Source organism: Grampus griseus (assembly GCF_964374135.1).
Source record: "Grampus griseus genome assembly, chromosome: 18".
Lineage (NCBI taxonomy): Eukaryota > Metazoa > Chordata > Mammalia > Artiodactyla > Delphinidae > Grampus > Grampus griseus.
The window spans coordinates 15,464,972-15,479,621 of record NC_139012.1 but is presented as its reverse complement, the minus strand read 5'-3'; the positions used below and the strand labels follow the sequence as shown (position 1 = coordinate 15,479,621).

The 14,650-nt window shown below is 41.2% G+C and overlaps 1 protein-coding gene across 1 annotated transcript in view; it reads right to left on the bottom strand.

Moving 5' to 3' along the window:
• The window catches only part of DCT (dopachrome tautomerase), a gene marked incomplete at both ends in the record, with an annotated part of 29,808 nt that extends 16,925 nt beyond the window's left edge, over window positions 1-12,883 (bottom strand). Inside the window, 4 exons of the mRNA XM_082675780.1 lie at window positions 1,145-1,311; window positions 1,445-1,545; window positions 4,168-4,467; window positions 12,589-12,883. Of these exons, the coding sequence (XP_082531906.1) occupies window positions 1,145-1,311; window positions 1,445-1,545; window positions 4,168-4,467; window positions 12,589-12,883 (863 nt within the window). The remainder of the gene's footprint in view (window positions 1-1,144; window positions 1,312-1,444; window positions 1,546-4,167; window positions 4,468-12,588) is intronic.
• Window positions 12,884-14,650: the final 1,767 nt, after the last annotated feature.

The following is a 14,650-nucleotide window of genomic DNA, read 5'->3' as shown; positions in this document are numbered from 1 at the left end:
AGTCATGTACAAAGCACTTACTACATCCCTAGGAGCACTGCCTGGAGGGCTGTAGGAAAAGCTTAGGATGTAGAAGATGGGATCACAGTGAGCTAGACCTAGACCCCCGAAAACACGTACATGCCCAGCCTGGGGCGTGGACAACAAAGCTCTGTGCCATGGAGCGGTCGAAAGACAAAGGACAAGGGCACTAGTATAGTGGAGTTCAAAACAGGAGGATCGTGGAGGAAACAAATGAATACAGGAAGACGGAAGAGCTTCTTGGGGAATCTTTTCCTGAGATGTGTGCCAGGAAAGAGAAATAAAATTCAAGGAATCCCTGAGGACAGAATTCTTTGTGGGGTATGGGCTGCTTGTGTGTTCTTTGGTACTTTTTTTTTTTTGCAAATAACAAACATTTGCTAGTGTCACTTACAGTAGAAAAAAGTTTCTACACCAGATGCACATGACCCGATTTTAGTACTTTAGAGATTCGTCTCACCACCCCATTTCCTGTTCCCCTCAACTCCCCAGCACCCTATGGCCCAGCCATATCAGACTGCTTCTAGGGACTTTCCTAACTACATACATGATGTTCCCTCCGTCTAGGACACACTACCCTCCCCTGCCTCTGGTTGAGAGATCTGTGCCTCCTTGAAGTCTCAGGATACTCGTGTCTCCACCTCTTAAAGACTTTCACTGATTCTCTTCTTGGCTTTGGACATACACCTATTAAAATACTTCTCACGTTATATTGTAATTTGTTTACCAGCCTTCTACCTTTGTAAGTATAAAATGATATTCCAAAGGGAAGCAATATTTTATTCATCCTTGTATTCCCAGCACTATTAAACTGCTTAGAATATGATCAGTGCTTAAGACATGTTGGTTGAATACAGGAAATACTTCTCATTTTAAGACAGTTGATCTCAAAGTGATGGCCAAGCATATTCAATTCACAAGTGTGATTTCCATGCCTCTATTTTCTTTTTATTAAAGGGCTCAGGGTTTTTTAAAATCCCACCTCCCTCAGGAAAATACTGTTCAGAAACATGTAAACAGAATCCAACATGCATTAGAAAGAGAATTGTAAAGTTATTCTCCATCTCTCAGACATAAGAAAATAAAATCTCTGGATTTCTGCTGCAGGTACACATGCGATTACCTATCACAGACAATTTCCCAGCTGGAGAATCTGGAGTTTTGACTAATCAGAGTCGGATCATCTTGTCTTGCAGCCCCAAGCAGCTGGTCTGTACACACGTCACACTCGTTCCTCCCGGTGGCAAAGTTCCAGTAGGGCAAAGCAAAGGACTCATTGCCAGTGAGGCGCTGAAAGCAAAGGGCATGACGAGTCATTTAATTCATGTCATCAGATACAACAAGAAACTGTGTAAAGCAAAGACTCATATGGGTCTTGACCAAATACAAAACAAAATTAAAAGAAACTAATGTTTGGACCAACCTGGAGATCTCTTTCCAGCCACAACAAATGGTAGCGGTGCCAGGTAACGAAGGCGGGGCCTTGGTGTGAGAAATCTATGGCCTTGTATGGGCGCCCTGGTCCTAAAACATTTGGGAAACATGTTAGAGGTCACAGAATAGATTTTTTTTATATGTTAAATGTTACCTGGGAGGTGCTGCAGAGCCAATAAGTCCGTGATGTTTTAGTCGGAAAACAACTTTTTTAAATTAATTAATTATTTTTTTATTGAAGTATAGTTGATTTATAATGTTTCAGGTGTACAGCAAAGGGATTCAGTTTATATATATATGTATATATCTATAAATATATATATACATATATATATATATTCTTTTTCAGATTCTTTTCCATTATGGTTTATTCCAGGATACTGAATAAAGTTGCCTGTGTTATACAGTAGGCCCTTGTTCGTTATCTATTTTTTAAAATTAATTAATTAATTAATTTTTGGCTGCATCGGGTCTTCGTTGCTGTGCTCAGGCTTTCTCTAGTTGCAGCGAGCAGGGGCTACTCTTCATTGCAGTACGTGAGCTTTGCAGTGGCTTCATTGCAGTGGCTTCTCTTGTTGCAGGGCACTGGCTCTAGGCGTGTGGGCCTCAGTAGTTGTGGCGCATGGGCTTAGTGGCTCCATGGCATGTGGGATCTTCCCGGACCAGGGCTCAATCCTGTGTCCCCTGCATCGGCAGGCGGATTCTTAACCACTGCACCACCAGGGAAGCCCTTTATCTATTTTATATATAGTAGTGTGTATCTGTTAATCCCAAATTCCTAATTTATCCCCCCCTTTCCCCTTTGGTAACCATAAGGGAAAACAACTGTTTTTGTCATTTATCTCTCTGAAAGCAACAACAACAAAACAATCTCAGCAGCAACTAGCAGTTTTAGGATAAGTTCTCCTTCATCTCTTGAAAGTTTGATTGACAGCAGAGAAATTCAGGTCATCTTAAGAGCTCCTGTGATAAATTTAATTTTTAAGCAATGTTTCATGAAGATAGAATGAGTATTCCCCAAAAGAGATCAAGACCTAAATGAAATATATTTCTAAAAGACATTTTCTAACCTATTCCTCACAAAAGCATGTATTTATAGGGAGGGATTAATGAATAATAAAGCAACTTCAACTGCACTTAGTCCAAATTCAGCATTTATGTAACCGAAAGGCACTTCCATGGATTCTACCTCAGCCATCAATCAGTTACAACTATTAGCTGACAGGCATGGCTGCCGAGCCCAGAAGAGAGAAAAATACATTCCAACCAATCTGGCTGGGCTCTGGAACTGCCAATTTTAGTGAAAAGCTTTGGGAGATTTAATGACCTCCTTACTGCCTGTTCTGTCCTTCTTCTCCCTCTCATAACAGCTTTTGATGGTTATGTAGTAACTTTAGCTAACTTTAGTTCTTTTTCAAAGTACCCATGATAACTTCAGAGAGATGAACAGAAATGAATAGAAATTTAATTCCTAGATGCAACCAGAAACTATAGTTTTCTTTTCCTCTTGAGAGACTACCCTCTCATAAAGCAAAAATTCCTCAGAGTGATGACAGGAAAACAATAAAGGTTTATAGCCAGAAGAGCCTCCGTATCTACCGGTAAAGAAAGACAGACGCTTACCTATGCGGCAAGTTTTTAAAAGACACTGAGGGGAAAAAACTGCTGTCACTGATGTTGGCTACGCAGCCCTTCGTAAATGTTTTAATGCAAAACAGAGTTTAAAGTTCTCAAAACAAAATGATGAGGGGGCATCAAACGAGGGGGAGTGAGCGATAAACACAAGGACAGATGATTTCAAATGAGAATCTCACTATTCAAAGTGAGCTCTGTATCTTCATTCACCCTGACCCCAAAGAGAAGCCCCAGAAGAGGGGATAATTGCAAATAGAGCCAAAGTTCAGGACAGCACGGAGCAGGATCTGGACTGGACTCCAGCCCGCCTGGAGCTAACTGGTGGCCATGGCTTTCCCCTGACTGAAAATAACAGAGGATAAAATTTGATGTACCAGATGAATGACGTTCCTAACAGACAACTCCCATCCCAGGCCCCAGGTTTTAGTATCTGGGAGAGCAGGGTGTCATTTTCTCAAGCATCCAGCCTAACTGTGGTTCAAAGGGCTGAGCCAAGCTACACTGCTGTGGGTCAGTTCATCCTTTTCCTTGACAATTCAAGTCCAAAAACCCTGGGCATTACAGCAGTGCATGGGCACCACATGCGATGACCTGAAAGTCTCACAACTAATACATGTGAGTTTAGTGCGATACACACTTCCAATACCAATACTCTGATTCTGCACAAAGAAGCTTCACTTGCTTTTAGAATAGGTCAGAGAAGGCTTCCATGGTCAGATTTAGACATGTTTTCTTCTGGAATCAAAAGGAATTTGCCTCCACTTCACCAACTCTTGCCTTTGAGGATGAATAGCTTCGGAGAGAAGAGTTTAGACCCTGAACCAAAAACACAGACTATAGGAGAGAAGAACATTTTCAAATGTCCGCAGCCAACGTCCAGGGAGAAACCACTGCATTCTAACACTGGGCAGCATCTGATAATTCAATGACTTTCATAAACCTAATTCCTCTTTGATTCCTTGAGAGGTTTTTCTCTTGTCAATTAACTTGCCTGAAAGTACTTCCCACCCACCAACCCACCCCCAATCCCAAACCTATAATAAAATACCTTAAACTCAGGGGAAAAAAAAGACTCACCTAATAATGTATCTCTAACGGAATAATAATGGAGCCACACAAAGAAATCATAGATGCTGCAGTTGGCGATCTGTGGCTGGGTCCCGTTGGTCCCGAGCAGGCCTAGCCAGTGTTGCGTGGTGATCACGTAGTCGGGATGCGGCGTGTTCTTCGCGAGGTCTAAGGAGCCCAAGAATTGCTCACGCTCCTGAGGGGTCAAGGAGTGGATATTCTGCCGGACAACCAGGGGTTTCTTCTGCTCGCAGTTGGGGCCAGTCCAGCCAAACTTGCAGTCTCCACAGTTATAGCCGGCAAAGTTTCCTAGTGCATTTTAAAAATTAAGGGATACAAATTATTACGAAATATTGAGTATAGTTCCCTGTGCCATAGAGGAGATCCTTGTTGGATCTATTCTATGCCTTCTTTGAATGACCATAGCACTTGTTGTCTGTATCATTTTTATGTCTGTTTTTGCTTTGTGACTGAAAATGAAAAATTTCTATTCGTTCACGTCCTGGCCCTTCCTTAAAATTGTGTTCATTTATGTATTTCATATGTATTGACTACATCTTAGACACCATGTTAGCTGCTGGTTCTAGATGTTAGTAAAATATAGACCTTCCTGCTCAAAAGGTCCCAGTATTTGTGGGAAAACAAAAAAAATGAACAACCTATGTCTCAAAGAGATTCATATTTCCCAAAGAGAACACACCTAGTAGGTATAATAAATACATGTATCATATGTACAAATAAATAATAAAAATTAAGGGAAAGATGGAAGAGGACGCTTATGTAGTTTGGAAGACATCTCTGGGGTAGAACAGAAGAGAAGATCAATTGCTTTTCCTTACTCTCCTCTTGAAATGTTTGTCTCTCCAAGTGGACTGAACACTGGAGAGTTCCTAGAAATATTCCCAGCAAAGAAATAGGACAGGAAATGAATTCCATGCTGTTATGAGCTGAACTGAGTCCCCACAAAATTCATATGCTGAAGTCCTAACCCCCAGTACCTCAGTATATGACTATCTTTGGAGATAGGGTCTTTAAAAAAGTAAGTTAAAATGAAGTCATTGGGGGGAATGATCATTGGCTAATCCAACATGACTGGTGTCCTCATAAGAAAAGGAAATTTGGACACAGTTACCGAGGGAAGATGATGTGAAGACAGGGAGAAGACACCACCAACAAGCCAGCAAGAGAGGCCTCAGAAGAATCCCAGCTGCCGACACCTTGTTCTGGGACTTCAGGCCTCCAGAACTGTGAGGAAATAAGTTTCTGTGTGTCACCCAGTCCATGGTCCTTTGTTATGGAAGCGCTAGCAAACTAAAACACTGCTGCCTTCCACGTTCCCTTCCTCTCACGGGTCATGCCGTGGGGGGGGGGGGTCCCTTCCTGGGGTTGAGCTGCAGCCTTGGATGTCATCACTGCTGGGCCGCCCTCCCCTGCAGCACATACGGAAGGGCTGCTGCAAAATAGGTCATTGATTTAGAGAAGGAAGAGAATATACACCAAGCTAAAGGTGGAACCAAAATAACTAAGCTGACTTCCAGGAATTAAGGTGGAATCCAACATTTAAAAAGCTGGTTTATTTCACAAAGGAGACAGAGTTAAGACAAAATCAGTGGAGGCTGGCAGGTGAATTAGCTGCAGTGGTGTCAGGAAGCCAAACAAACGGCTCTGCTTTGTTTGTTATCACCCCAGGGACTGAGGACTAGTCATACCAAGCTCTAGGCATCTTTCTGATTAGCATCTAAAGTTTAAATTATCTTAGCTTGACTTTTCCCTTTTTAGCCTTGATTATTGCTTTTGGTATGACCAGCACCTCATTCCTTAGATGGTAATAAGTTAGAATAAAAATTTAAATATTATTGGCATGAAATGTTGAAACAAAAAGGGATAATAACTCTTATCTCCTAGGGGATGAGAGGGGTTATGTAAAGCATTTAACGTGAGTGACAATCTCCCTTCCTTCTCTTTCTACCCCTCCTCCCAGATCTTTTTTTTTTTTTTTTTGATACATGGTTCACGGGCCCAGCCGCTCCGCGGCATGTGGGATCTTCCCGGACTGGGGCACGAACCCGCGTCCCCTGCATCAGCAGGCAGACTGCCAACCACTGCGCCACCAGGGAAGCCCCTCCCAGATCTTTTTACGTGCTCTTCCTTCTGTCTAGAACACTTTTCCCTCACGGTCTCCCTACATTCCTCTTTGCATGGGTTACCTATTCCACCTTTAAGCGTCACGATGGGCTCTCTGCAAGGTCATCCCTGATCCCACACATCAGGGTGATGATCTCATGCTGTGCTCCTATGACACCTCGTATTTCCTGTTTCATTGAATTAATCGTGTCAACTGTAGACATCTACTGGTCTCAGCTACAGACAACTGGAAGGCAGTTATCCTGCTGCCTAGGCCTATGCTTGGCCTTGTACAAATGAATATTTCTTTAATGAATGAAAGAAGCATAAAGCCAAATCACCACGATGGACACTTTAAATATCTTACTATTTTATTTGTCAGTTAATGTCAATAAAGCTGAAATTTAAGTTTTTTAATTAAAAAAAAGGAGTATAAAGCACGTAGTAGATGATTCAATAAACTTCAGTTTTCTTCTTCCTTTCTCTCCCTTGTGAATTAGAAGGAAAAGCAGGCCCTGCAAATAATTTTGATAAACTACAAGTACCAAAATAGATGCAAATAAAACATATTATGACCATAGAAAAGAGAGGGTTATTTGGATCTCTAAAGGAAAAGAAAATTTTCCGATAACATGAAAACAAAACGATTAGCATGTGTCCTACGTGAAGAAAATGCACAGGCCTCCTCTATTAACCCAATGGATTTTTTGATGGTTAAAGAAAATGTCCTTAAAAATATCATAAGTAAGAAGAATTTTTTTAAAAAATTTGGGTTCTATGCTCTTTGTAACATACAAAATATTCTACCTACTCTTACACAGCTTACTTGTATTTTCCTGTTTCAACATCAAATGAGAACGTAAGTTTAAAAAAAATACTTAAAAGGGAAAATTCTACTAGTCCCAAGACTGAAAATCAAGTTCTTGAATAGTCTGCATTAAACATTAAAATTTATGTTGATCACTGGAGTGAAGCTATTAAATATAAATTATTTAACAAATATTTATTCAACAGCTACTACAGTATCAAATGCTATGCAAGGCACTTCAGGCTTCACGGAGCTTGGTGTTTATTTATTTTCCCTTGGGGTACCTACTAAAATTGTATAATATCTATTTTTAAAACATCTTTGATTAAAATGTATCCCCTAATTTGGCAGCGTCTATAGGAACAGAGTATTTTTTGAGAAGCGATTGAACAAAATGCATGTGAAGAATACTAAATAGCTAAACTTCCAGCTGTTTACCTACAGCCAGGTGATTGGAGGTGAATGTGTAGTCATAGCTCTACAATAGGAGAGCAATTCCTTCCTCCAAAATGCTAAGAAATAGCACACACAAATTTCAAAATAGTAAATTCGATACATTTCTAGATTTAAAGGCATAAAACTTGACTTTGAATTTTGGGGTCTCATTATTTGAATTTTGGGGTCTCATTATTAAAATTGAATAATTCATAACTTAGGCCATGAGTTTTAAGATCTTTGCATTTTCTCTACCATGATTCTTTTTGGTTGCTAGAAACAAAATTACCAATAACTAATTATCTCCCTCATTCATTTATTCAACAAATAATTTATTAACGCCTAATACCTAAAAGGAGGTCAAAACTAATCATGCCCTCTCCGTGCACCCACAGCTTTATGTACATTCATGCAATTGCCACACGTGGTAACTTTGGACTTGACCTCTCAAAGCCTGTTCTATTGGAATAAGAGTTCTCCTTCATCAGGTTCTTATGGAAAGCAATCATGTTAATATAGAGTAGTATTGGTACATAGTAAGTTCTGTATGAAGTGTTACCATTACTAGTTTTACCAGATGCCACTTATCAAGTCGTATGGTCTAAGTATTTGTTTTCGTACCTGTCTTACTCATCCACTACGCTGTGGACACATCAAAAATTATATTGGGGTTTCTTCCCCTTTGTACCTGAAGGGCCTAACATAATTGGTGCTAAATAAACATTGGTTGGGTGGCTGATGAAGGAGTCATGAATAACTAAATAAAAGGCATTAAGCCCTAGAGGATACAAATATAAGGCACAGTGCGTTCATCTAGTGGGACAAGGAACATGGGCGGAACGAAATATCAACGCAAGTCTAACTGTGGGAAAAGTGAAAACAAAAATTAACCAAACACCATGAATGACAAAAGACAATATGATTGATTCTGACTCAGAAGACCAGAGATGCTTCACAATTATGTTGAACAAAGACATCTCGTGAAGCCAGAGTTGCCCCTGAAAAGCAATGTAGAAATGCTAATAAGAAAGCATTTGTGTGGATCTGAGCTCACCTATGACCCATAAATGTATTTGATAAAAAATCCCTTTTCCAGCATGTCTCAGAGAAAATATACCCCACAGCTCTGCCGTCAGATCCCTTTCATATTTGAGCTTCTAACCCTGATTTAAAGAATTTGTTAAAGTGCTGAAGACAACTGAAAAGTGCAATAACATAAAAGCCTAGCACACAAAGTGTTTATTTCTTTAATTTAGATTTCCTAGTATTTCCTAACATCAACTTAATGAGTTAAATTTTTCCATTAATCCACCAATAGCAGCAGCCAAGATATAGATATAGATATAGATATATAGATATAGATATAGATATATAGATATATAAATGAACAGGGCCCTTTTAGAAAGGATTGCGTTATCTCCCTGGGAAATGGAGAGAGAAAAAAGAAAGGATCCCTAGATACCAGTCTATCACTGAGTATGTCCTTGAGTAAAAATTAAATTTAAAAAGACAAAGTCTTATACCTACTTAGGACTGGGGAGAAAATGGAAAGAGAATGAGAACAACCAAACAATGCACATTCCTACATGAACTGCATCAGCTCAACCTCCAAGGGCTATTAGATTAATTAAGCTTAAAGACCACCAATCAGTGAATTTACAAGGAGCTCTAAATAGCCTATTCCTTTTAATTAGAGATTCTATTATATTAATGACAATACTTTATACTCACATGAGGCCTTTCATTTACAGAGTTCAAAAGGATTTTACAAATGTGGTTTCATCATTATCCCCATTTCAGAGATTGGAAAGTGGAGGCACTTAGTCACTTGTACAAACAAGAAGTTCTCAGATAAGTGTTCATAAACCATTTGGTGCACATATTTTTCAAAAATCCAAAGACCCAGCTGCAGCTGGTCTATGCTTAGGAATGCCAACTGGCAGGTGAGACTTGGAAGGTGAATGGCTAATGCCAAAGTCTCCTGAAATTTACCACTTCTTGACAATTAAGTTCAGTAATTTGGGGGGTTCAATTTATCCCCACAGAGAATAGAGATGTTCTCTCTAGAGAATTTGAGCACGTAATTTAAGGTTTTTTCCCCCCCTCAGAGTTTGCATTTATTTCTTTTTATTGAGCTAAAATCTTTTACCAACTTCAAGATCGAGGAGACTATGAGTTTTTGTGTGTGTTTTTTTTTAATTGAGATAAGAATAGCCAACATGAGATCTACCCTCTTAACACATATTTAAGGGTACAATACATTATTGTTGACTCTAGGTAGAATTTTGTACAGTTCTGTTGTACAGAACTCTAGGACCTACTCATGTTGCTTAACTGAAACTTTATGCCTATTGATTAGTAACCCTCTACTTCCTCTTCCTCCCAGCTCCTGGTAACCACCATTCCATTCTTTGATTCTATGAATTTGACTATTTTAGATGCCCATATAAGTGGGATTATTCAGTATTTATCTTTCTGTGACTGACTTATTTCCTGAGTATAATGGCCTCCGGTTTCATTCATTTGTTGCATACTACAAGATTTCCTTCTTTTGTAGGGCTGAACGGTATTAAGTTGCAAATACATACCACTTGGCGAGGATGCAGAGAAATTGGAACCCTCACACACTATTAGTGCGGCTGCTGTGGAAAACAGTATGGAGGTTCTTCAAAAAATTAAAAATAAAACTATCATATAATCCAGCAATCCCATATCTGAGTGTTTAACCAAAAGAATTTCAATCAGGATCTCAGAAAGATATTGGCATCCGCATGTTCATTGCTGCATTATTCCGAATGGCCAAGATGTGGAAACAACCTAAATGTCCATCAAGAGATGAATGGTGTGTTTATCTTTCCACTGTATTAACAAAGCTCAAGGTCATCAACAGTCTGGTTGCTAATATACATTTCTTCATTAATAAATTTTGGGTGACACCAGAAGAATCCCAGTGATTCTATTTGCAAAAGAATTTTGAGGCTACCAGAGATCAGGTTTAACTTCTGAAGACTGCCTTCTAAATCATGAAGAAATTACTCTCAGAAAGCAAGCAACTCACTCTTTAGGGAGAATAAACTGAAAGACATGTGTCTTGCTTTGAGGCATATGACACATCACGGTGATTATTATGTATACCAAATAGCTGTCTAGCTCAGTCACTAAGGACCTAGCCTGGTACGCTGAGGCTCAAAGACAAAGACTGTCTAGCCAACATGAGTAGAGCCATCCAAAGTTGGGATGGAAAGAGCTATGGTCCTGAATGAGTCTAGACAGATCAAATCCTGGAGGAGAGAGACAACTTAGGTCACTGTGATCCTAATTTACTGCCACTTCTAGAGGAATATTTATAACCATTCCCTCAGGACAGGGAGACTGCAATTATCTCTTCTATTCTGCCATCCTTGATTCCTTCCATCTCCACTTTTTAAAAAACTTGCTAGTCAGGTCAGAAATATAGAGTAGATGGTGATAAGGAGAGTTAACAGTTATATCTGAGTTCCTAATGTCTTCTGCCCCCAGGATTCTATAAAATGGAGATTCCCAACCTTTGTAACTTGTGGTACTCTATCATTAATTGCCCTGGAAACAAATTTTCTAGAAGAATTTTTGAGTCATAGACAAAGAAGTCACTCTGTAGTGTGGTTTCCAATCCCACAAGTAATATGAAACCTGCTGCCTCTCATTAGACTGAAAAACCATGAGAATCTACAAGATAATGTCTACAGAAGCAAATGCTCAACTAGCTTAGAGAAAATGAACAGCATATATTCAACATGCTATTAAAAACTTTTTGTCACAATAATACCCCAAGACAAAACAGTTCCTTTGAATCACAGAATTAACAATATGACTACAAAATGGTTATAAAGCCAGAATTTTTTTTCTTCTCCATTATGGTTTACTACAGAATGTTGAATATAGTTCCCTGTGCTATACAATAGGATCCTGTTTATCCACTGTATAAAAAATAGCTTCAGAATTTGTTTAAGTTAAAAACATCTGATATCATTCCTACATCCACATCACAGCCCTTTGTACATTCCCTTAGTTTACCTTTTTATGTCCTTAGGTAGCTCAATTATCTGTATTTTCCTATGTGCCAGTATCATATAAGAACATCAATAAAAACATAATTTCAAAAGGAAAAAGCTCTTGTGTGGCTAGACACTGTAGAACACTTTCCAAGGGCTTTGCTAAAGTTATGGCTTATGTGTTTTGTATTCCACATGCCCTGCCAGCCTTTGAGTGTTTATCACTGCTGTGCATGTTTGCTGAACACTGGAGGGGAGGCCCGTGAAAGAGGATTTGAGATGGCTCAGAAGAGACGGAGGATTAAGAAGTGCACAGAGATTTCAAAGAAACAGGTAATAAGAGAGACCAAGGTCTAAAAGAGAGACACTGAAGCAAATTTTGAAACGCTCACATCAAACCCAGGTAAGAGGGAAAAAAGCCATTTTTATCTCCTAACCGGCCTCTGTTCTTCAGCTCGCGGAGAAAGCTCTGTCATGCCACATCTCTCCGATGCTGGCAAAATTACAACCCAATCATAACCTTCACGAGCAAGACGTATCCTGCTTGAGACCTGTTCAAATCATTAGGAACGCTGAGACGCGGACTACAGAACACCTACCCTCGACGTCTGTCTTCCAGATGCCAAGCCGCCCACCACCCTCTTCAACAAGTGCAAACCCATTTCAGAAGGAGAGGGCACTGAATCCATCTTGAAAGGACTTTTGCTCTGAGTTTCAAAGCTGACTCTTGGGCCCTTTATCTACCCCCTCCAACAGACAAGCCCGTGGTGTGTCGGCACGCGTTCATATAATGAAGCTTGGCCCACGGAATATTTATTTAGTGTTCATAGCTAGATATACAAAGGGTGTGAAGAGTATACCAAGACATCAGCCTTACTCAATTCCCTGCCTGCGATGGACCAACTTGGTTTGCTTTTCAAAGCCTAGCCTAAGCATCTCAAGAGTCCCATCTCTTCCTTGGAAGGGGCTCTTTTCCCAGCGGGCCTGCCCCACCCAGCTGGGCGCATGCGCACGTCTGCCCGCCTTCCTCACCTGTGCACCTGCAGGTCCGGTCGAAGAACTTCCGTGGCCACCGCTCTCGGTCGTCCTGGTTGCTCAGGACGTAAGGACCGCTCCAGGGCCTGGTGTCGATCTGCACCTCCGCGCACTGGCCCCGGCCCTCCCGAGAGCCGCAGACGTCGGCCGTGTCGGCGCCCAGCGGCGGGCAGCACTCCTTGGCCTGCAGGCTGCCCACCGTCATGCAGACCCGGGGGAACTGCGCCCGCACCCGCGGCGGGAGCGCACAGCCCAGGCAGCCGAGCAGAAGCCCCCATCGAAGGGGGCTCATGGCTTTATAACCGGGAGGACTCTCTCGCGCCTTCCACTCCTCGCCTCTGTCCTGCTTTCCTCTTGTCTTCCACTCTTGAGCACTGGAGCATCCACCCCGTTTTTGATTTTTGTTCTTTGGGGATTTGCGGTTTGGGGGGTGTATTTTTGTTTCGCGTTCTATTCCTCTCCTCTTGAAAGAAAGACCCACAAAAATTACAGAACCTGCCTGTGTGCACGTGTGTACGTACACATGCACAGACTACTTTGTATAACTCAGACCACTAAAACAAAGTTAATTCCATTAGAAGCACCTCTAATGGCCAGATTTAATGAGGGTAGCGCTTCTCACCGCCTTCCCCCGTGAAATCAGGCTTTGTCTCATTGAGTTAATTGACGGAGCGCTCCAGTCTTACTACTTATTATACTGGTATTTCTAAACCCCCTCCTTTCCTCCTTAGTCCATGGCTTTAATTGCCTTGAACTCAGTTCAAAAGCCAAACGCCGTTTCGCCTTTATTCTGCCTGGCTTGCCAAATCACGGGGCCTTGTGGGGTTTGTGTAAGGGCTGGGAGAAGCCTTCATTAGGGGGATTAGTATTAGACAAATCCTCATCGTTAGCACATGACCCAAAGGGCACAATGAAGTAGATAAAGTTTCTGGCTTTGTTTCAAGAAGGCCAAACCATCTTCATTATCTGGGCTCATGTGCTCCAGGCAAGCTTGTGACCTCAGACTTCCTGGGGAGTCAATAGATGCAGTGAGCTCGGCGTCAAAGGCCCTTCATAGACCAGCCCCACTGCTAACTGCAGCTCACTCCTGACTGCTCCCTGATGTGCGCGAAAGACCACTACGGGCCATCACACAACTTCACAAATAAAGAAACATTTATTGAGGGCTGACGAACAAGGAATTGCTTTGTTCCACAATTCACAATGAAGGACCCTCTTCCCTCCAAATAATAAGGTACTATTCTCCTATTCAGCACGTCTCTGCAGCAGATTTTTTTTTTTAATTACACAAAGTACCATGCCACCAGAAATTCAAAATTGTCATTGTCTAATTGTCAAGAGGCAGTGGGACAATTTGGAGCAAGGGCTTACAAATGATGTCTTTTGATTTATGTTAAAGTTAAGCATTGTCCAGCTTCAGTCTAGAAGGCAACGCCTCCGCAGTGCTTCCAGAGGCAGTGAGGGGAGCGTCCAGATGGGCAGCGGTGGCCACCTGTGAGAACATCCATACTCCCTCCTCATGGTAGAAACAGGACTCTCTTAGTGCCATAAGGGTCTGTGCAGACAGCTGATGCAAAACTGCTTCAGACAGTGTCTAAGAATTCTTTCCATTCGGGCATGAAGATACAGAATGTTATGTCCCAAAGCAAATGCCTAAGTTAAAAAAATTTTTATATAGCTGTTCCCACCCCATGTACTTCTGTGTCACCCCTATGATATTAAGTTGCTGTGACTAATTAAATGTTGGACTTACACAGAAATGTATGTTCTCAACTCTGACTGTAGACCGTTGCCAGTTTGTAGCCCAAGCCCATTGAAGTGGAATCTCCGAGCGTGTGGCCCAGACGTCAGCATTTTTTCTAAGTTCTCTAAGCCATTCTAATGTGCAGTCTGAGGTGAGAGTCACTGGGTCAGAATAAAGCAAGGCTCCAAAGGAAATGTTGGAATCAAGTGAACTGAAATATTCCATGTGTGTTCATTTCCTCGGGCTGCCTTAATAAATTTCTACTAACGGAGTGGCTTGAAGTAGCAGAAACGTGTTCTCGCACAGTTTTGAAGA